This window comes from Nicotiana tomentosiformis, chromosome 8 (genome assembly GCF_000390325.3).
Source record: "Nicotiana tomentosiformis chromosome 8, ASM39032v3, whole genome shotgun sequence".
NCBI lineage: Eukaryota > Viridiplantae > Streptophyta > Magnoliopsida > Solanales > Solanaceae > Nicotiana > Nicotiana tomentosiformis.
The window spans coordinates 75,011,437-75,035,733 of record NC_090819.1 but is presented as its reverse complement, the minus strand read 5'-3'; the positions used below and the strand labels follow the sequence as shown (position 1 = coordinate 75,035,733).

General features: G+C 36.8%; 1 protein-coding gene across 5 annotated transcripts in view; it reads left to right on the top strand.

Moving 5' to 3' along the window:
* Positions 1 to 2,397: 2,397 nt before the first annotated feature.
* LOC104094648 (TATA-binding protein-associated factor BTAF1) overlaps positions 2,398 to 24,297 on the top strand; it is a 40,077-nt gene continuing 18,177 nt past the window's right edge. The window contains exons 1-12 of one of the 5 annotated variants that reach the window (XM_009600611.4): positions 2,398 to 2,544; positions 2,818 to 3,013; positions 3,173 to 3,267; positions 5,600 to 5,814; positions 6,036 to 6,090; positions 12,783 to 12,864; positions 14,914 to 15,251; positions 17,339 to 17,447; positions 17,530 to 18,139; positions 18,524 to 18,656; positions 19,655 to 19,723; positions 20,538 to 20,749. In XM_009600611.4, coding sequence (XP_009598906.1) covers positions 2,962 to 3,013; positions 3,173 to 3,267; positions 5,600 to 5,814; positions 6,036 to 6,090; positions 12,783 to 12,864; positions 14,914 to 15,251; positions 17,339 to 17,447; positions 17,530 to 18,139; positions 18,524 to 18,656; positions 19,655 to 19,723; positions 20,538 to 20,749 — 1,970 coding nt within the window. In that variant the 5' untranslated portion in view covers positions 2,398 to 2,544; positions 2,818 to 2,961. Of the gene's footprint in view, positions 2,545 to 2,817; positions 3,014 to 3,172; positions 3,268 to 5,599; positions 5,815 to 6,035; positions 6,091 to 12,557; positions 12,579 to 12,782; positions 12,865 to 14,220; positions 14,343 to 14,893; positions 15,252 to 17,338; positions 17,448 to 17,529; positions 18,140 to 18,523; positions 18,657 to 19,654; positions 19,724 to 20,537; positions 20,750 to 24,297 lie in introns of those variants that run through there. The other 4 variants (XM_009600615.4, XM_009600613.4, XM_009600617.4 and 1 more) reach the window with 4 other exon arrangements.

Below are 24,297 nucleotides of genomic sequence, written 5' to 3'. Positions count from 1 at the left end.
AAATAATTCCCTTGGATGCATGGCCAACTGAGGAGGAAAGGAAAACTGGTGGTTAGCAAAGTACCAGAATTAAGGAAAGCAATCATGATAACATGGCATGTTGGTCCTCGATGTGGTCATTCAGGAGTGGAAGCTACATTGAAAAGGCTGGTGACACTATTCTATTGGTAGAATATGAGAATAGAGGTGAAGGAGTTTGTCCAAAAATGTGATATTTGCCAAAGGAATAAGTCAAATCTGGCTGTCTACAAAGGTCTACTACAGCCATTGCCTAATCTAGATGTGGTACGGTCACAAATTAGCATGGACTTTATTTATGGTTTGCCTAAGTCAAAAGGGTGTGAAGTAATTTTGGTAGTAGTTGATAGGCTGAGTAAGTATGACCATTTTATCCCATTAAAACATCCATACACTGCCCAATCAGTTGCTAAGGTCTTCCTAGACATAATGGTAAAGCTACATGGGATGTTTGATGCTATCACTAGTGACAAAGATGTTGTTTTCTTGAGTTCTTTTTGGCAAGAACTCTTCACATTACAATGAGTGCAAGTGCACACTTCATCAGCATACCACCTTTAGTTTGATGGCCAAACTAAGGTGCTGAACATGAGCCTTGAAACATACTTAAGATGTTACTGCAATGAAGATGCTACTAACCGGTACTCATATTTGCCTATGGCTGAGTACTGGTGCAACACTTCCTTCCACTCAGCTATACAAACTATTCCATTTGAGGCAATGTATGGTCGGCCTCTACCATTACATTTGCCCTATCTTCTAGGTGAATCAACTTCTGCTAAAGTTGACAACACATTAATAAATAGGGAACTAAAAATCCAGTTGCTCAAGTACCATTTGAGAAAGGCACAACTCATAAGCAACAAACAGATTCTCATAGAACTGACAGACATTTTGCAGTGAGAAACTGGGTTTATTTAAAGGTTCAGTCTTACAAACAAGTAACAATTTCGAATCATTCATCTCATAAGCTGACTGCCAAGTATTATGGACCATTTTAGATCATCAAGAGGATATGTCCAGCTGCTTATACTCTCTTATTACCTATTGGTGTAAGGATTCATCCTAACAGTTCATGTGTCCTTGTTAAGAAAATGTCATGAAGTCCCTTCCCAAATTTCTTATCCTCCTGCCATTGATTTAGCAAGTCCTTATTGCCCTGACCCTGACCTCGTTTTACAAAGAGGAATGATCAAAAGAGGCAACAAAGTTGTGGCACAGGTTTTGGTTAAATGGCATGGCTTGCCTGTTGATGCTGCTACATGGGATCTGGTTACTGTTTTGCAGACAAGGTTTCCCTCATTTGATCCTCGTGGACAAGGATCTTCTATTGGAGGGGAGTACTGATACACGATTATTAAAGAGAGGAGTCGAGTTATTAGAGAAAGAAGCAAACAGTTAGTTGACAATTCAAAAAGTAGTTAGGGTTAGTTGGAGTTAGTTAAAAATAACTAACTTCCGTTAATAAAGAAATCTGTCAGAAAGTGTGATTCTTCATTCACAATGTAATTGATGTAAATATAGTGCATTACACAATTACAATCATGAATAATACAATCTTCTATTCTACTATTCCTCTCTTCTTCTCCCTTCATCTCTCTGAATTTCTCATACACAGTTGACTTCTCGAAGTTCTTCCTGAATTAACTTTGCGATCCTCGAGCTCATTGAGCTCCTGCAATCGCGTAACAAACAGAAAGGAGAAAAACTACAAACCCCATTAACAAAATGCAGAAACATGATGATTCAACACAAAGTACTTTAAAACATAAAGATCTAAACTCTTTAATCCATCCTCAACAAGAAAAATTTGGATGTTGTGGGCAACGAGTTTGATGAAATTACTGATATTGATGTTATTTCAATGGAGTATTCGTACGAGTAGGTTGTAAGCACAATCTAGTATCGTGCGTTGGAGTTTTACTTGAAAAATTCTGAAACTCCAGCATAATATACCGAATTTCCATTTACAGGAGGTTTTCAAACCCATTACAATTCATGAAGTTTAGACTACTAATTGTTCAAACTCCAGTAATCGTTCTTGGAGTTTTTCTATGTTTAAGAGAGGGATATTTATGTTTAGATTTTATTTTTCCATTAAAGAGTGATTACCAATACAATTTAAAAACTGGCTTAATTCTAATAACCGGCCTAAAAAGTAGCAATCCTAGCTAATTTTATCAACATATTCAATGTGAAAAATTGGGGCATAAATCGAACATCATCATTCGGGCTAGTCATCTAAGTCCATTGGGCTACAGCCCAAATGCACCGAGTAAGCGCCCCGCCGAGTTAGGATTCGGTAATTTGGTAGATTATTAATCAATATGCGGGTCGGGTCAATACACCAGAATCGCAGAATTTTAGTTTTGTTTTTCTTTTATAAAAAGATGCGATGCCTTTGCCTTCCTCTCCTCTGTTATCATAAATCGAAACCCTCGTTCTTCTCACTTTGCCACAACCTAATCCACAACAACAAGAAGAATAAGGAAGAATAATAGGTCAGTCTAGAAGATCCTTTCCCAGGTACACTCCTCATTCTCTATATATCTACATTTCTCTATCTATTAATTTTTCTATATGAAAATTGGATCAGTAGCATTCTTCCATTTCTTATATGTAATTATAATTTCTTCGTTTTACTCTAAAGTTCCTGTTAAATAAATCTCGTAATTCAATTTTGCATGTTAATCTTACGAATTTTTGTGAAAAAATTGAACTTTCTATGGTGGTAATTTGATGTTGTAGCGAGTACATGAGAATTGAAATGTGAATTAATGATGTTAATGTTGCTTGTAGGAGAGTATGATCGTTGTATGAGTGACACATGCAAGGGTGTGAAGGGAACTTGAGAGAATTGACAGGGAACGATATGTGATGATGGTGGCTGATTGTTGAATTGAGAACTGGCGTGGCATAAGAGTCGGGCATAGCAGGGGCAGTATGGCTCAGCAGCAATCATCACGGCTTAATCGCCTGCTCACTTTATTAGACAGTATCCTTTTGCATTTTGTTGCATGCTTAATGATATACACATGCATTGATCTCTTAACACGGAAAGAATGGAAAATTTAGGTTTTTTGTTTGCTAGCTTATATTTTTAGCTATAAAACTTTTAAATTGTATGCATGTGTTAGCTTTAACCAAAATTAAGCTGGCTCGACCCAAGCAACAAGATTGACAGCTGCTAGGCAGATTGGTGAAATAGCCAAATCACATCCTCAGGACCTGAACTCTTTGTTGAGTAAGGTACGTCTTTATCTGCAGTTTGTTATCTAATTATATCAAAATTTCCATTCTTGCCTCTCTGTTGTTGCGACCAAACACTGGTAATGTGTCTTTGAGTCAGAAGTGGTAACATTTATCTGTTGGGAGATAGAAGCCTTCTAATTAAAAATCTTCCTCTCCCCGAGTTCATCTGCAGTAAATCTATGAGATATGTACGTTTTTAGAGTAGTCCATAAATGTTAGATAGTGAGTGCTCTTGGCTCAGCAACATATTTATTTCTGACAGGAAGTAATTCTACAGAACTTTACGTAATGATAGGTGGTGTTTAATTAAACGAGTACTTTACTGGTCGAATTGCAGCTTGATTTTCAAAATGTTACCTTTTATTTTTTGAAATGGGAAAAGTTTTATTGATTTAAGGTACCAAGATGGCACCAGTAGTACAATAACAAAGGGAATGCAGATCAGAACATAAAGAACATCAAAACTGCATCTATTGTCTGCCCCTTAGCAAATCCAAGAAATCGATATACTCATTTGTTCTACCAATAAGATTACCCTTACACAATTAGAGAAGATTCTGTAATGTTACCTTTTTATGAACAGTTGGGCATAAAACCCCAGCTAGAGGCAGAACAAGCTTCTGTAGTAGTTCCTGTTGTATAGCCTCTCGGTGATGTAAGAGAAGGTTTGTGTGGTTCTGACTAGAATGTTAGTCGTCATGCATATTGCACATAAATGGATGTTCTAGCCTTTTGGGTCTTTGGTCTTGTAGCAGGTCTTGGATGTTGAACTGTTTATGCGTCAACTTGACATGATAGGTAGTTGAACCTACTAAATAAAAGAAGCGAAAGGGTGATGTAGAATAAGAAAGGAGATCACTAGATCCAAAATATGAGACCCAACAATACGAGTAGTGGAACAATAACCAACCTAGGCTAGATTTGCAGGGTTTTGTGGCTGAAGTGAAACATTTAGAAAAAAACTTGGTGGTTAAGGCCTGTAGGGTAACCAGAGGATGGTGATGATTTATATTACAAAAAAGCAAAGAAGAAATAAATAGAGCCGTGTACTGTAGTCAGGTGAGTAGTAACTAAGAATGAAGAAATGATATTAGAATTCCACCTAGAATGCATTAGGTACCTCCTAATGTGAGGTTGCACAAGTTCTAAAGAAGCAACCCAGAAAGAATAGATTCTCGTATTATTTATAACTATTGAATCCTGAAAATTACGGGAGTGTTTTTGGACTTAAAGAGCTCTGCTAAACCTGTTAAGAAAATTATCCAGATTACATAAATAGCCTGTTTTCCTACCGAAAACAGTTATAACCTAAAAATAATAGGGAACATTAAGAAAGTACCTTAACAATATTCTCCGTATAATTAATGCTAAACGCAAATTATACCGAATTAAACTTGACTTGAAAGCAATCCACAAACTGAAAATAAAACACAAGATTAAACCTAAAACCATTTATAGATGCTTTAATGGCTGGCTCATATAACAGAAATGATTTTCTCTTCTTTTCTCCTTTTGCCTTCCTTATCAAATGCTGTTCGGATTGAGATTGTCACTCATTTTTTTCTTCAAAAGGATGAAAGCACAGAGGAATTGTTGATCAACTTCTGGTGGAACAAAATTTAGAAATATCCAAGAAGAAATTTTCCGATAAAATAAAATAGTGTAGGACTTGCGAGATGGTTATTGCTTAACAGTGGGTCATCAGGTTGCTCATTCTTCAGTAGAACAGCAGTAAAAACAAAATATTTTTGACAATAGAATAGCAGGAAGAAGATCGGGTGACAAGAGTGTAGTGGAGTCAAAGAAGTGTAGACAAAATGATGAATAAAATATTAAGAGAGAGAGGGCAACAAAGATTGGAAGAGAGGAGGAATTACCTGTTGGCGAGGGATCCACCACATAATCAACTCTCAACATTTTGATTCCTTTATGAACCACCTTATACGGCTAGGTCCATTGATGTTTGTGGGACACTATATTTAAAGGCCAAGGAAAAAACACACAGAGACCGGCTTCTACTCTTGTTTTACTCTTGTAGCCTGAGCCGCTCATCAGTTAGGGATTTCAATAAACAATGACATTTGTAGCTTCTTTGCTTGTTAAGTGTCTTCTGCCCAAGCTTTGGCCTGTAAATTACGAGCTATTTTCGTTGCAAAACTTTCCTTTTACCTGGATGGTGAACCGCTGTTTATTGATTCAACTTGGACATGTACTTTCTCTTGTATTCTTAGGTTATTCTATTTGTTGAGAAAAATATGCTCTTGATGTTGAATGGAAGATTCTTCGTGTATAACATTGAGTGGTCACCATAATTCCCTTTTGAGTGTAGGTTTCGCAATATCTTAGGAGTAAAAAGTGGGACACCAGAGTTGCTGCTGCTCATGCCATTGGATCAATTGCTGAAAATGTTAAACATACATCTCTGGCTGAAGTCTGTTCATCTGTAGAGGTGAAAATGTCTGAAGCAGGGATCTCAGGCAATGTTGCAGAATTGGTAGCTTGGCCTAAATGTTATCCTAAAATAGGAGGGACCTCATTTAGAAGGTTGCACATTCTGTATTTATCTTTCTTGATACAATATCGTATATTCCATATTTTCTTTTGAAGCTATTTGGCTGCAGAGATGTAGTATTTGATTGCTTTTTTTTTATGTAGTTCATTGGTATTCTTGCATTGTTACTACACTTGATCTTAGCTAAAAGGCCGAGAAAGGTATGGTATTCTTGCATTGTTAGATCATTGAGTTTTGTTTTTTATGCCTGCAGTTTTGACTTGAACAAAGTACTAGAGTTTGGGGCTCTATTGGCGTCTGCAGGACAGGTACTCTATTGTTCCTTTTGACCTTGGCAGCTGTCATGCTTCCTCAGTGGGAATGCATTAGGAATTTTTTGATAAAATGTTGCTTATAGTTATTGAGATTCTTTGTTGGATTCTATGGTTGTTTATTAATGGAGTTTGTCAATGAGACACTAAAAAACAGGTATTTTCTCAATTTATTTTGGTTGTCGTCTTCTGATTGCGTGAAGCTTGTAGCTCGCCACCTAATTCTTATAAAAGATGGCATTCATGAATGCATCTTATTAAACTCAGTAATGAGGACTACCTCATCATGCTATTTTACCTGACCAATATTGATAGAATGAAAATACAGAAGTTAGCCAGGTTTAAAATTTAACCCATGATTCAATTGAAAGCTCATTTCTGCAATTACTAGGTACTGACAGTACATCATCTTAGAGGTGCATCTTAATGATCTTATAAATTTTTTTTGAGCTCTTTTCAAGGCCTGTTTATAGTCTTATATCTTGTTATAAGTAATCACGAGGATGCATACCTTATCTAAATATAAGGTTTTAATTAGTTTTTTATGCTTGCATTTTATGCAAAGCAGTATTTTTACAAGCAAAGCGCAATGAAATGACTAGGTCCATGGGGCTTGAAGTGAAAAGGCAGAAGTAAAGTGCATGCTTCTTTAAAGTGAAATGCACAATTTACGAAAAATTAGAAGTATCCGATAATAATCAAATTTCAATAGTATTACTAATTTTGACATCTAATATCCAATAATGCTGTTCAACCCCTCGAAGTTGAGATTCAAAGAATCGATTATTTCTTTTTGGGGTAACTCTAACTCTTTTTTTTAAACTAAGAAATCCTCGTGGGTCATTGGTGCATGTTTTGAAACTCGGATAATGAGCCTGCCCGTTTACTATCTCCGCTTAAAAACCAGACTTTTGTCAAGTCTACACTCTACAACAGGGTTCAAACCCGGAGACCATGGACCTGAGGGCTTTTGTGCATCATTGTTTGAAGCACACTTATCTGAAGCGTATGGATTCACAGATGAATGCACCTTGTTTTGTAAAGCAATTGCATTTAACAACTATGATGCAAAGATATGCAGGAAGTAGAGATTAACAATTGTTGGATTCGTACAATTGATTGGTTTGTGTCTATCCAATGCTTTTATTGTTGAATGATGAGCTTTATTGTCATTTGCAAGCACTTATAAGCATCATAGTAATGTTAATCTGGCTAGATAAGCCATTAGTACGAGTATAGAAGATGGCTTAGACTCAATCTACCACTCAAAGCCTTTCATAGAGTGGATCTCTATTTGATTTGTGTAGAATCAATAACCGCTTCTCCTTTCTTCCTAGATGCTTTTCATAGGGACCTTATGATATTCTAGAATGCCAAATTCGCAAAGGTATTCACTAAGCAAAAGGGTGGTGAAGACATAGTAATGCAATGGGTAAGTATTTAACCCAAAAAATACGAGTGATATCTCTTTTTCAAAAAAAAAAGAAGAGCTAAAACGAATGACATACAACGGAGATTTGTGGAAAAGAATTGATGGTTTACAAAATTTTCACCTGGTGGAGTGGAAGGTGTTCACATATCCTCGAGTGTTACCTTTCCAACTATCTACAAGATATCAAGTGTGAAGCATGTGACAACAATATTCTAGAATGTTTCTTTCTCACTATCTGCGGCATATCAGACCTAAAGCATGTGGCAATTATTAGGTTCATGTGGTGCAAAAGGGCCTCTTTGCGAATGAAGGTTCAAGGGAAGTCTACAAGATCGATTGAGATGGGTTCCAAAATCCGATGGAATTACTTTATGAACAAGATATCATGCAATTAGATCAAGATACTTGGAAGAGGAAAGGTAGGGGAGCGTAATATTCTTGGTGAAGTGCTACAATAGGTTACTAAAGAGAGGGGTATTAGTTTGAATTCCTTGGAATGTATGTTTGTTTACGTTGCTGGCAGCACATGGAGCCGTCCTAACAATTGAAAATTCACAAAAGAAAGTTAATGTATGTCAGATGGTGATTCATATGAAAATAGTTGGATGGAGGTAATTTCTTACTACATTGACGGATAACAAGTCAATCTGGAAGTGTTGAATATGTTCAGAAAATACCAGCTTAAGGACATGATGTTTATCTGTGCTTTTAGGAGAAGGAATCCAAAACGCGGGAATGGAGCTCTTTTGGCATGTATGTGAATACTTAGGAGAAAAAGGAACATGAGAGTTGTGAGGGTTGGAAAATGAATTTGTATATTGAGGCATGTGTTTTGTTTTAGGTTAACTTTTGGTGCATGCAGAAGGTTCCTGGTTGCAGTTACCCACTACCCACTGTGTTGGACGTGCTAAATCTCTTCGAAATGTACTAGTGAATGCTTGCAACAATTGAGCCCTTGGGGCTTACCTAGGCCTAAGGAGTAGGAGGAGGTACAAAGCATTGATTGTACCTTTGGCTCTTACACATGCATTTTGGAGAGAGGGACATGCTAGCGTTATATACAATAAAAACATAACCAATGTGATCCCACAAGTGGGGTCTGGGGAGGGTAAAGTGTACGCAGACATTACTCCTACCTTGTGTGAGGTAGAGAGACTACTTCCGATAGACCCTCGGCTCAAAAAAATATATTTTGAAAAATACAGGAGTAAAAAAGCTATGATGAAAACACTGAAGGAAAAAAATATTGACATCAGAAATAGAAAGATAACCAAAGCAAAAGAAACAACAGAAGTAATAAAATTAAAGAATAAGATAATAAAATAATAATAAAATAATGATAAGTAGAAGAGGGAGCAGATACAGTGCTCTAAACTAGAACTATGCTCTCCCACAAAAAAGAGAAATCGCTTGACTACCTTGCAACATGCGAGCTTTATATTAGGGTGGAAAAACGAATTTGTTAGTTGAGGACATTTTGTGTCTTTTGTGTTGGGTTAACTTTTGGTGGGGCATGATTGTTGTAGTGTGTACCGGGGTGGAAACTGAATGTCTAGTTGAGGACTTTTATTTCTTTTGAGTTAATTTTTGATACACCTACAAGGTTCTTGTTTGACGAGACAAGGTGGTATTAACGCTAGACTTGAGGTTTGGAGGTAAATCTTAGAGTCTAAAGGTTTCAAGTTGAGTAGGGGTAATACAAAACACTTGGAGTGCAATTTTCGTGACGTGACTTGGGAGGCTGAGGTTGAAGATGGATACACACGCCATTTCCAAGAGAGCAAGTTTTAAGTATTTAGGGTCTATAATCTAAGGTAATGAGGAGATTGATGAGGATGTCATACATTGTATTGGAGCGGGGTGGATGAAGTAAAGGCTCGCATCCGGTGTCTTGTGCGGCAAGAATGTGCCACCAAGACTTAAAAGTAAGTTTATAAAGTAGTTGTTAGACCAACTATGTTGTATGAGGTGGAGTGTTGGTCAGTCAGAAGATGAAAGTAGCAGAAATGAGGATGATGAGATGGATGTGTGGGCATAATATGAGAGATAAGATTAGGAATAAAGATATTCGGGACAAGGTGGGAGTGACCTGTGTGGTGGACAAAATGCGGGAAGCGAAGCTGAGATGGTTCGGGCATGTGAAGAGGAGAGACATAGATGCCCAGTAAAGAGATGTGAGAGGTTGACTATTGCGGGTCCAAGGAGAGGTAGAGGTAGGTTGAAAAAGTATTGGGGAGAGATGATTAGGCATGGCATGACACATCTTTAGCTTATCGAGGACATGACCCTTGATAGGAGGCTGTGGAAGTCGAGGACTAAGGTAGTAAGTTAGTAAATAGTCTAGCGTATTTCTTTTTAAACCTGTACTTATTTTCCATGGTTGTAGTACTAGTGTTATCCCTGTGATCCTTATTTTTAGATCTCTATTATTACCTTATATTTCTTTTGCTTCGATTGTATTATTTTTTTTTGGTTGTTGCTATTGCGTTTCTTCCGTAGTTCTTTGTCATAATTACTGTGATTTTGCTTTCATTGAGCCGAGGTCTATCGGAAACAACACAAGGTAGGGGTAAGGGTAGCGTACATACTACCCTCCCTAGACTCCCACTTGTGAGAATACCCTGGTATGTTGTTGTTTGCTACAAGGTTCTTGTTACCTGATGTGGTGGTCGTGACGAATTTGTTTGGACTACATTGAATTGATTCCAATTACATGTTTGGACATTCAAGAGAAGGAGAATGATGTGCTGGCTCCTTTGCAAGTGCTTTGGAAGGAGAGAAATATAAGAGCTTTTGGGGGGTTAAAAACAAATCTGCCCATTTGAGGGCATGTCATGCCTTTTGTTTTGGGTTAATTATTGTAGAGAAACCTGTTTTTGTATAGGTTTTCTACTTTAATGTATACCACTTGTATAGTAGGATTTTTCCGTCAGAGCAATAAATTACTATTATTTAAAAACGGGTTATAGAATAATTTATAGGATTTATCATTAAGCTTTTTACTCCCCTCCTTAAAGAGAATGGAGTTAATATCATTTTCATTGTATGAATTCTTTGATTAAGGCAAAAGAATAGGCTTTATCAAATGATCAAAAGAGAATGGTGCTGATATTATTCGGGGACAATTATGGTTTGGGAAACATTTGTTAAATCCTTCTCACTATAAAAAATGGTGATTTGTGTTGCTTTTATGTAATATTAAATATGTGAATTTTGCTTAAAAATTTAAGAGTTCAATATCCATATTCACATTGAAGCTGATGTGTGTTGACCTTTGTACTTGAATGCTATATTCTTTGGGACAAAGGGATAAATTTAAGAGTTCAATACTCTGTCGTCTTTTCCTACATTGCAAGATAACTTATCATATTTGGAGCTTGTTTTTGCTATTTTGGGCATATCCTAGACAATGCGTGTCACTCCACTCTGGATTTCTTACATAGCTGGAGAAGAGATGGTTTCAATAGGAAGACACACAAGCTTTCGAACACTATTCCCATGGTTTAGTGGACAATTTGGACCGAGAAACAATAGAATTTTTGAAGGCCAAAGTTAGCAACATACATAGCCTCAAACACAAATATATTTCTTTGGTAGCTTTTGGTGCAACATGGCCCTTGTAAATGATGTAGATTCCAGTGTTGTCAAAGGCTCAATTAACGCGCGTTTAAACCCCGAAGCTTAGAAAAGCTCAGGGAGGTTGCTTCACGTCGCTTAAGCTGCGCTTCAGTGTAAGACAAGGCACTAAGACATGCGCCTCATTGCCATGAGTTTTATCGTGAATCAAGTGGCACTAAACAACAAATATAATCAGAAAATAAATGTGTAGTAGCTGTAATGGAAAATATTATAAATGAATTTGTTACTTGGTTCTTGAATTACATATATATTTTATCTTTTCCCGTAGTTGCGCCTTTTTTTTAAACTAAAGCCCACACTTTTAAGTGTGCTTTGCGCTTAAAGCGCTAATAGACCTAGAACGCCTTTTAGAGCTTTTCGCCTTTACACTGGTAGATTCCATGTTAGATATGATCGAGGCATTGCACATTTTGTAATTTTTAACACACTGTCTTAGTGCTGTAATACCATTTATAATATATATATATATATATATATATATATATATATATATATATATATATATATATTTATTTATTTATCAAAAATAAAAAAAGATAATATCTTAACATGCAAATGTGGAAGTATTCCAATATTTTTAAAAGAAAGACTAATAGTGTTTTTTGAGAAAGATGAAAGAATATAATGAGTTAAGCACAAGTTAATGTTGAGGAGTAGTTTTTAGACGGCTAACGGATGGTTAGCCTATTCCTAAGCTAATTGGGTTAAGCACAACATAGGAGTGTCAGTGTGGGGGTAATTCACAAGAAATTTTAGACTGTAGGAGGGTGGTTAATCTATTTCCTTATTGCACAGAGGGGAGTTCAAGTCACTAATATCGAAAGGGGATAATAATATGTAAAAGGTGTACATATTTCTTATGTCTTGGAATTGAGTTCAGGAGCTCTACTTAATGCCAGAGTTTCTTCTTTGACATAACAGGAAATGTCTCCTTTACTGAGAAATTACTGAAATTGACACTAATTATTGGTTTTCTTTTTTGCTTCTGCTTTATTTCCTTTTTAAGAATATCCTTCTAATTTGAATTATATGGTAATTTTGTTACTGAACCAGAATTAATACTTGAGCTTCCACCAATAATCTAGTGGGAGGAATTTAGCTATTTTAAAAGATGAGGAAGAACTGCAAGCTTTGTAAGTTAAGACTTTGCGGTGATGTTGTCTTTGAGAATGATGTTTCAGCTCAGAAAAATCTCATCAAAGAGTAGACTCTTAGTTGGTATACTTATATATTCTCTTCACCGTATCAATCCATTCTTAGTCAAAATTATTATTTCATTTAGGACTACATCTGTGGAAGAAAATGAGGTACAAGGTGGTGATGCCGATTCTATCATGTCTTGGTAGCAGTAATTGATTGATTGAAATCCTTATGGGAGGATTAGGAGACAGTTGATCCTTCATTTATGATGGAGGTAGAATTGATCCTACATAATGTTTGCATTTATCCAAAGGCAAATGCACAAATTGAAAGCCAATGTCCTGGATTCCGGAATGTGTGCCCTACTTGTTCTAGTGAATTCTTTGTGTTTTTTTCTTTTTTGAATTTTGTTGTTTTGTAGGATATTGGAATTGTATGCAAGTGCATTACTCAGATGCTTTATATTGTCTTCATTCAGGAGTATGATATTCCCATGGACAATAGCAAGAATTCAAGGGAGCGATTGGCCCGCCAGAAACAAAACCTGCGACGTCGATTGGGTGAGTTCACATCATTAACTGGTTAGCTGACCAAGGCTGTTGATAGCTAATTGTTTTTATGCCATTAAAACCACTTTATAATAAAATAAAAAGATTTCAGATTGAAGTGCTGCTTGTGTGTTTGTGGTATTGAAATTACTAAAGTAAAACGGGCCTGAAAACTTTGCAGGCTGGGTAGGGGAGTGTTGTCAAATGGTACAAACTATGTTCGAAGAGACACTCTAATTAGACCTGCCATTAAAAAATCTGTCTTGGTTTATTTTACCTTATCATTGTCCTGGTTTTATTGAGATAAGCCTACAGTATGTGGAAAAAAGCAAGTATTGGGAGTAGGTGAATGCATGCCATGGGTTGATTGGAGAAGATTCAGAAGATTTAGGATTTGTGATATGAAGGTGACACGGATTTCTATAGTCAGTCAGGGAGAATGACAAATCTATTGAGTATGGTTTAGCAATTCTCCTTGGATAAGTAGGTCTGGCACATTGGCAGACTGATCTGGGTGCGTAGTCACAGTTGATCACAAACGGATTTCTACTCAAGACTGATTACGTAGTTTCCGAAGTTAAGTTGTGGATTTCATTTGTGCAGTAATGTGTTCACCCACTCTCTTCTCTTAAGTTTGCGGCTCCATTGTTTGCATAGCGTTACTAAGATAAGAATTCGAGTTTTACTGTGTTTGGATGAAAGTTGGTACAAAAGTCGATTTAAAAAATTACCTTGTTGACAATTATAACTTAAAAAGTAAAAGAATATTGAATTTTTTGGAGAATTGGTTTCTCTTTTAGAAAATTGGACGCAATTTTGAGATAAACCTGAAATGAGCGTTTGGCAGTTAATAAACCTGAGGTTTTTGAGACACTACCCAAGGATTATCTTGTTGACATTGTTGAAGATGGTAGCGATGCAAGCAAGTAATCTTTTCCATTGTTTGCCTCCTTTTCTGTTGCTTCACCTTTTGTCTTCAAAACTCTCTGGATTCACTGAGAGTAATCTTAACCTAATGCTGGTTTCCACTTCAACATTTGCGTATCTAGAATCACCTTGTGCTGATTATGTTCTTTTGTTTTCTTTTTTCTTGGGGGGGGGGGGGTATTTGCGGGAGGGAGTAAATTGGAAATTCCTTAGGTAGCTTTCCTTACCGTTATCCTTGGATTTACACGCATGTTGGAGAAGAAACAAATGAAATTGATGCTGTCATTTATTTTTTTTCAACCAATCGAATGCCAATTTTTAGAACTTGTTGCAGTTTTCTGTATTTGTAACCGCGATTACCATGTAAATTTCGTAGAAACCGCTAGAGAATATATCTTTATGGGTGGTTGATGATAGTTATTATTTCTCTTGTGTGATTAGATTTGGGCAACAGTGGGAGGAGGAAGTTATGCATCTATCTGAGTTTATTACGAAGTACTTCATAGAATGAATTTCAGTTACGCACCTGACCACCTGCATGTGGGAGAAAGAAGCAAAGCTGTGTGAGTTTAATAACTAATTTCCTGATTTTCAGTTACATACTTAACCACCCATAAGTGCATGTGCGAGTATGCCGATGAGGATAGTTCTTTGGATCATTTAGGTCAAATTGTTCGCACCAATCCGAACTCTTGTTTCTATACATCAGTAAATGGTAGATATAGCAGCGTGTAGTAGCCTCAACATTTACTGGTTCAGTTATTGGTACTGCTGGGCTCTGGAGCCTGCGCTGTCTAAGTGCATGTTAGCATACTAAATTGTAAATGCTGCATCTAAGTTAGAAGAACTGCTCCATGGTTCTACTTAGTCCAACTAACTAGAATTCGCTAGTGGAAATAAGTTCTCATAGGGAACATGCCTGCTACTTCAATTTCGTCTCTTTCATTTTTCTTGATTGACTTTATTATAACCAATTTTTAGATGATAACTATTTTCTTCTCACATGAGAAATCTAGACCTTGGCTCTCTCTCTTCTATGTTAGTTAATGTAGCGGCGTGATTCTTATTCTCTCTCCCATGTGGCTAAATGAATAAATTATTTGCAAACTAACAGGTAGTCATTCTCGTAATCAGGATTAGATGTGTGTGAGCAGTTCATGGATGTCAATGAAATGATAAGGGATGAGGACCTGATCGTGCAGAGAGCTAATTCTCCAGGAAATGGTGTTGCTACTCAATATTATTCATCAAGGCCTGTCGGCAATATCCGGCATTTTGTTGCAAAAATGGTACCAAGTGTCAGATCTCGGAGGCCCAGTGCAAGGGAACTAAATTTGCTGAAGCGGAAAGCAAAAATAAGTTCAAAGGACCAAACAAAAGGATGGAATAAGGATGGAGATACAGAAGCTCCACAATCACAAGATATAATATCTCCTAGGGGCATGTGTCCCGATATATCGAGCTCTAATAAGGTTACAAGATATCCTAATTTTGCTGTACGCTTAAATAATTCAGATACAAGGTGCTACTAACATCAATATGCATGTGTATTTTCACTCACATACTGAAATTATATTTTCTTCTAGTATCTTCATCTTTTTGGGTTCTCTTATGATCTCTTTTTCTTGTTTTTCTTTGTCGTTTGAGATTCAAAATTCGTATTTGCTCGCTCTCCTATCATACATTGTATGTTGGAGAAAGATATCTATGCGTGTAATGGAGGGCAAATTTCTTCATATTAAAAGAGTCCTGTTAATTTTTTGTTCATGAACTTTTAGTGTTTACAGGATATCGGATTCCTAACTAGTAGATGATTGTATTGTTTTCTATTGATATATTTTTGTTTTCTTTTTTCTTATTTCATTTGTGGATTGATTTCAGTACAGTCTTGAAGGGTGAATCTTATATGCGCATCGTACTCGGGGATTTTTTTTATCTTTTTTTTTTTTTTTTGGTTTTATCTTTTCACTGTCAATGAATGCTATGTTGTGGTGTTTTCGTGATGTTATCTTGCTTTTGGATTCTAAATAAATTTGTTAGTCTGGGAACTTTTAAATTCCTGGGTCTTCTTTGTACAATTGCTGTCGAACCTAAGTTAGTTCATTAGTCTGAGAAAAGTCTAGGTCTCGAGGTCTCTGTCCAGGATTATACTTTGGCAGCATAACTGTATCTACTTTTAGCTGGATCTTTCCTTCGATTAGTTATCCTTAGCTGCTTTGCCTTGCTTCTATTAAGTTCATCTGTTTGGTGCATCGTTTCTTTTGCAAATTGATATACATTGCTAGTGAATTAATATCGAAGTGCAACTTGCAATCTTTTCCTGTGAGCGGTTGCTTCAGGATTAAGTTTAGGTATGCAGGCTGTTCTTAGATAATTTTCCCTGTGATTTTTGGCAGACTTAAGGTGCTGCCTTTGCTAGGAACCTATGCTGCTCTTTCCTTTGCCCTGATGTCCCATTCAGGCTTTGCAGTGCTGCTGCAAAAGGAGCTCATAGTTCTTGATATCTGGAAGCCTGTTTAGGCTTCATGATTCCTGCCTGCAATGTAAACTCGAGACAAACTGGACATAAACTTGTTTGGAGTTGGAGTGACATCAAAAGTAGAGGATGTTGATGTGGAGCTGATAAGTTTGAGAGCCACCTAAAGCTAGTATGGTGCAGTGAATCTGGGAGTTATTTTGTCCTGTGAAAATGTAATTAAAGGTCGTGGGTGGAGTAAGTTGGTTAGCTATTAATTACAGTTGAGATCATATATGCAAAAGTTGGCACCACTGTTGAATTTGAGCTATTGCTTATTTCGGTAGTTTTAGGAGAGTTTTGAAACAGTAAAAATGGGTACTTTAAACTGTTCTAGTTGTATAGAATTGAAGGTATGGTCAATTGACATTAAACTTTATAACTGCCTTGAAAATTTGACATTAAAGCTAGCGGGGTGAATTAGTTGTTTATTGGTTAATTTAAGTTGAGGTCATGTATGCAAGTTGTGGCACCATTGTCTAAAATTTTAACTGTTAGTGGTTTGTTGGGAGGTTTAATGTAGTTTTGAAGCTGTATTAGCAGATAAATTTTAGCCGTTCAAGTCGTTTAGAATTGAAGGTATGGATGTACAACTAACAGAGTTTTCTTCATTAACAATATAACCTACAGAGAGTTCAGGTGTTGTATAGAATTGATGGTATGATGAAGAAAGAGGAACTTTTCCATTTTAACAATCTGTATTATTTCAAAGCAAGGAAGAAGCAGTTTTAATGATCAATAGAGTTACGGCTCTAGTATACCCTTAAAGATCAATCGAAATCATCTTGTGGATCAGATAAGATGTTTTGTTTCAATCATTTAATCAACCATGCCTCAGTTTCAAACTAATTTTTTTTCTTTCTATTTTTTTTTCATGGCAATGGCCAATCATCCACTGTTAAATTTCTGGTTTAGTATTCTTGATAAATTTGTGTATATCATTTCACATCCTTCTGCATTCAAAAGCATGTGCTTAAGTAATTATCATACTTTCTCTATATTATAAACTGTAAATATCAAAATCATGAAATATTGTTTCTGCAGCTATTTGGTGAAAACATCTCTGATGAAGATGGATTAGAGAGTGATGGAGATAAGATTTGGCCATTTCAGAGTTTTGTTGAGCAACTCATCCTTGATATGTTTGATCCTTGTAAGCAACTTCCATTATGCAGTTGCACTTAATTCTTTTCATGGGTTTCTTGTGAGATAATTGTTTCTGATTTCTTCTCCAGTATGGGAGGTTCGTCATGGCAGTGTCATGGCTATGAGAGAGATCTTAACCCATCAAGGTGCTAATGCAGGAGTTATCATTCCAGACTTGAGATGTGATAGTGCATTAAATATTAAAATGGAAGATAGGGTAGACGAGAATACTATCAAAAGGGAGAGACCAATTGATCTGAATATGCAAGTTCCACCTGATGAGTTAGAGTCAGTTTCAAAGAAACTGAAGGTTGAACCTGAAGGTGCATCTTATTTGGCGATGGATACAATGGTCTGTACCAGCAGGGATGGTGATCCTAGTGGTGTTAATGTGAAAGTGGAAGATGCTGGATTGAGTTTGGCTGTTGAACAGGCTAATGGTGAATTTAGCATTGGTTCTGTTAAGTTGGAGACTCAATCTCATCTCAGTGGTGGTGGAAGCCTGGGTAATGATATGTCAGCGGAGAAGGAAGGTGGCGTGGATAAGGCTTCGTTGGAAAAAATGGATATTCTAGAAAACCTTCCTGAGAATTGTGAGCTGATGAACTTGGTTAAATTGGCTAGGCATTCTTGGCTTAAGAATTGTGAATTTCTTCAAGATTGTGCTATTCGTTTCTTGTGTGTCTTATCATTGGATCGGTATGGTCTTTCCTCCCTTGATTTGGTATCTTTGAGCTTAGTTTTGTTCTCAAACAGCTCCCCCAAACCCACCACAAAAAAAATGAAAGAAAAGAAGTCCAGAAGAAAAGAAAAGGAAGAAAGCAATTTATTAGTCTATAAAACATTGAGAAATGTTTTTGAATACCAAACAGGAACAAAAGCTGCATAAAAGATTATTTTTTTCTAACCCCGCCCCAAAAAAAATCTGCTCTTTTGCTGTTGACAGTTTTGGAATGCAACTTTGCTGTACTACTGCTGGGCTTCCCCCTTGATTTCATAATTACTGATAAGAATGGTTATTTTTCTCTAGGTTACCGACATACACCTCACCCCCCAATTCTTTGCTTTTTTTTCCATTGACAGTTTTGGAGACTATGTGTCGGATCAAGTTGTGGCTCCTGTTCGTGAGACTTGTGCACAAGCTTTAGGCGCTGTGCTGAAGTACATGCATCCTACTCTAGTTCATGAGACACTAAATATCTTGCTGCAGATGCAGGTAAATATGAACCAAGCTCAGCCTTTCGTTGCACACTGAGTATGGCTTTTAAGATTGTTAACTTGCATAGTAAGTTGATACTCTTTCACTCTAGCTAGTAATCTCCTATCGAGATGGACTAATATGGGTGTTGTTCTTCTTACAATTCACTTTCATTTGAACCAATTACTGAGAATTTTAAAGCGTTACCATATCTTATATTACTCCCTTAGCTCCATTTATCCAATCCACTGTGTAGGAATGCCATTAGGTGAAGAGATACAGAGTTTTATACACATTTCCTATTGTACTAACTTTTAACCAAAAATGTCAATCATTCCTTTTGCCACATGAGATAAAGCAATAGCATCAGCAGCTTAATGTCATGATCTCTTCTGTCATATAGTGTAAAGACAGTTGCATGAAGAGAGGGGATGTAAGAAAAAATATCGGTCTTGCGTTTGCTAAGTGACTTCTTTTTCTCTTTTTTAATCCTGAAGCAAAATACTTTTACGCTCCAACATGTGGGCCCATCTAGTATTAGACAACACACGATTGATCTTCGTCGATCATGCTAATTGCTACAGACTAGCTATTTGAGGTTAATCATACGTACCTCCCTTGAGGTTTGCCTAAACAGGTGTTGTGGACTCAATAGTTCAATGGCATAAAGAGGGATTTTGAGTCTTTGTTGCCACCCACAGTCAAAGTATTTTTCAATGTGCCTGGCTGAGGAAGGAATCTGGCTTGCTTGAGGGTGTGCTAAAAGATCTGTGTTAATATAAGTCTCTCCTCTACCGTATCAAAAACTATTAAGTCTCTCCTCTCCTATAAGTCTCTCCTCTACTGTATCAAAAACTATTAAGTCTCTCCTCTATTAAACAGTTTAATATCATCTGAAGTTTTGTATTTCAAGTTCCAACAATGGTTTTCAATTTGGGACCGACACATGGTTGATTTGTGTCCCTCTCAGAACAGTTTTTGACATCTGTTTTAATTAGCTGTTCTGGGGTTTTCAGCGTAGACCGGAATGGGAGATTCGTCACGGGAGTCTTTTGGGGATCAAGTATCTAGTTGCCGTGCGGCAGGTAAATCTTAATCTATTGGATGGTGTGCTTGCTGAATCTTTCTGCTGGCTTCTTGCCTTAATAAATCCAAGTGCTGTATGCAATTTGACTTCGAACTTTGTGTAGTGAAGTTGTTCGTGCTCAAGTTTTTGAGTCCTTAGAATTTTCATTATTGGATTATGGTCACCTAGAAACAAGGTTAAAGGGAGCTTACGAACAGAAAAATAATGCTACTTGGAAAATCATATGTATGAGTGTATAGAGGAATGAAAGGTTGAAGTTGGATTGTTCGTTGCTATTTTTGCTGTAGTTAAGCTTATCTTGGCCAATGAAATACCTAGGATGGTCAAAGAAAGTTATTTCTTTCTATTAGTTTCTTTTATCTTTTTTTGTAGGTATTATGGTTTGTATAGAGAAGATGTATCGATGCTGTTTTCTATGTCCTTTTAAAAGAGTCAGAAAATAAACTAACTCAGTCTCCAGCATTTACTTTTGCTTTCTATTAGTTGGATCTAAAGTTGCTTTGGTGATGCGGTTTGTATGGTATTTTCCTAGATTGATTACACACTACCTTTTTAGAACGTTGCAGTTTGATCTTTTGTCTCCTTCGTTTTCTTTGAGGGTGGTGGATATGTTAAATACAATCAGGGGTTGAAGAACTGTTACTTGATAAATTGTTTTAGTCCTGCAGAGTTGGCAGTATGGTTTCATATGTTACCTGCTGAAGTTTCCAAGCTCAACTCCTTTTGTTTACTCATCTTAGTATTCCTCTTGCTATGTACATTCTACAGACTATGATGTTTTTGTTGCTAATTTGATTCTCCAATGATAACAGGAGATGCTTCCAGAGTTGCTTGGCTGTGTCCTCCCGGCATGTAAAGCTGGGCTTGAAGATCCTGATGATGATGTGAGAGCTGTTGCGGCAGATGCTTTAATACCTACTGCAGCGTCTGTTGTTTCTTTAAACGGCCAGCTGTTGCATTCAATAATCATGCTGCTCTGGGATATTTTGCTTGACTTGGATGACCTCAGTCCATCTACGAGCAGGTAAGTCTTTACAAGGCAACTTTGGTACTTAAAATTAAACAAATATTTAAATACCAAGATTTCTAATTATGCCAGAGGAGCATTAACATTGATATATTCCAACACGTTACTGTTAATTCTCTTGACGTTTCTACAGGTTAACTCAAACTCAACAAAATGTATCAGGTTAAATTTGCAAATCATAACTGAAAAGACAAGTTGGATATAAAAACAATTAATTTGCAGTATCATGAAACAAAATTGATTTGGAGGTGATGTTATCATGAATCAGTAAGACTAGTTATGAGGATATTTGATTATATAACTGAACTAAAGCAAGCACGCTGCCACCTTGACCAGATTATTGACAAACTGCGGTGCTGACGGTGACATGCTGTCTATAAACATGTCGCTGGATGGTGATATAGCACTCATTTGCGCTGCCTAGAGACCTGCTAGTGGACTATGTTGTGGCACTGACTTTAGATGATATTTGCTAGTTGGCGACTTTGATGTGTCGCTTGACGGTGACAATCTAATGAGATGCTAACTGGACAATGATGGGATAGATATGACTTGTTGACTTGATAGGTGGACATATGTGGATTGGTGATATTTGCTTGGGTTGATGTGGACTGTTTGTAGGCTCATGACGCCGAAACAATGGAACAATGATAGGAAGAGACCAGAAAGATTAGTACCGCCGGTCTAGTCACCTGAAGAGACAAAGATTAATATCATTAGTAAGCTTTTTGAGCTTAAAAGCAAGATTAGTAAAATTGTAAGCGTAACTTTTCAAAAAAATTACTCCCTCCGTTTTAATTTATGTGAACCTATTTCCTTTTTAGTCCGTGCCATAAAGAATGACCCATTTCCCTATTTGGAAATAATTTACCTTTATGCAATGATTTATAGCCACACTAAATATATGTGCCTCATTTACACCACAAGTTCAAAAGTCTTCTCTCTTTTCTTAAACTCCGTGCCCAGTCAAATGGATTTACATAAATTGAAACGGAGGGAGTATAAAATATAAAGAACTTCTAGTATTATTTATATTTATTATTATTATTTTATATAATATTGGCCTAAGATTTAGATTAAATGGAGTAACTTGATCAGTGGATTCATATAGCCGACCCTTTCTTTGGGATTGAAGCATTGTTGTTGTTGTATAAGCTTATAAAACAAGACTGGTATAATTATTAAAGAATGTAAGCCTTTGATTAAGCGGGCAGCATAAGTCTGTTCACCGGTGAATGTAAGCTATTTAGATCCAAGATCGCAGAGGCTTTGCTACTATGTGAAAATAAGAAGAAAAGCCGAGAGACTTGTACAAGTGCTCCTTGTATGGGAGTTCAAACACTAGGAAAAAGGTAAGTTGGAACATGGTGAAGGGAGAGTTGATGAAGACTGTTGCAGCATTTTAGAAATCCAAAAATCCAGAAAAGACTCAATGACTCAATGTATCATTTACTGCCATCATGCCGGAAAGAGAAGGGACGATGAACCTTAAGGATTACAAGCCTTATAGTCTAGTTGGAACATTTATAAGATCGTTTTGTGATAAGTTAAATAATTGTATATTTCTTGCGAAATCCTCGTATACATGCAATATACCAGAAAGTCTAGAACCTACAATAAAATATGATTCTTTATAGTACTCACCCAATCAATGTATCTTTTATTGCCATCACGCCAAAAAGAGAAGGCGGCAACGAACCTTAAGGATTACAGGTCTATTAATCGAGATGGAACATTTGTAAGGTCATTTTTCGATAGGTAAATTAATTTTATATTTGCAAGAAAATCCTCGTGTACATGCAATATACCAAAAAGTTGAGAACCTACAATAAAACATGTTTTATACAAAACTCATGCAATCGTCTTTACAAATAGGGACCTCACTGGTGCACCAAAAAGAAACTAGAGACACAACTACCCCTCAAATGTGTAAAGTCATTCTCAACTCCATCAAAAGCTGTCCTATTTCTCTTCTTTCATATAACCCACTTATGAGCTAGGGTGAAACATCTGAAGGCGTGGGTCTTCTCTTTCTTCATCCTAAACCCCATCTAAGCGATGTCTCCATTACTGTGCTGGACATTACCCATTGTACTTTGAACCAATTCAAGACCAACCATTACAAACCTGCTGGTAACAGTGCATCAGGATTGGATCATCTTCTCAGCAATTACACATATTGCACCAGCTTACATGTTGACTTTCCTCTTCAAATATTTATCTGTTACCATAGCTCCTGTTTTTGTCGACCCTGCGAAGGAGCACACCTTTCTAGGTTGCCCTTAGGATCCACACTGAAAGATGCAAAGGTTTGAGATTGAGAGACATTCATTATAGAGGGGGAGGCAATGCAGATAAGAACGGAACCGTGGATCGGTGATGAAGGATAAGGACTAGGAACTGAACTACCTTTCAGTTGTGGCCATTGAAGAGTTATAATGAAAGGTTCGGAAGACGTTTTGGTAAGTAATGGTGATGTATTATTGAGGTATGCCAGCAAAGAGCTGGGGAGATTACATCCAAAAGAGCAGAACTTTACAATGTATAAAGAGCTCAAAAAATCTATCACGACCTCAAGTTCGAAAACATTGTCCTCGGCCAACTTACACAAAAAGTTAAGCGAAGATATATATATATATATATATATATATATATATATATATATTTACGGTCTATCAATATTGTTCTTGTTGTCTTTAAAGATTCTAGTATTTATCCATCCAAATGACCCCTAAACGACTGCAGAGATGGTATTCCAAATAAAGGAAGAATATTTGGATATTCCCCTCCTTTGCCTAGCAAGTAAATAGTTCAGTGTATCTGGGGGAACAACACTTGATGCCTTGGACATTTAAGAAGTACAGTATTTGACTTGAAAGTTTACTGTGAAGGAATATATGGTTGACATCTTCAACATTTTCTTCGCAAAGAGAGCATCTATTGCATAGCCTCTTTATTGAAGGTTATTAAGAGAGGGACATTTTCCTTTTACAGCTGATTGAGTTTGTTTAGAGCCTTGTTCTTCCAAATAGATTTCCAATGGTCATAGTGTAAGAGGGTGTGGAGATCTTATAAAAAAATGAGTAACAACTCTTCCTAGAAAAAGGAGGATTCCAAAAGATATTATCGAGAGAGGGATATGTGGTACACCGTTGTAGAATAGAGTGAACTGACTATAATCTTCAAGTTCCTATTCATTGTGATGTCTCCTACGATGAATAAACAGCCTTGACTCTTGCTTATGAGTCAGGGCACGATGTACATTTGAAAGTACAGGAAAGGTGTCCTTCAAAGGAGAGCGGCCAAACCATATATCTTGCCAACTTCATGAGGGTTTGAGTGAAGATGTGGACTGCCTTCTATTACATTGTGAGGTGTCAACATCTTTATTATCGGTGGTGATGATTTGGTTAAAGTACATTAGACAGTGCTAGGGACAATGCCGAGCCTACGGAAAAGGGATGAGAAGGCACAAGGCATGGAACTCGCTTCACTTGCTGTAATGTGGGCACGATTATTAGAGTGGAATATGTGAGCTCTCGTGA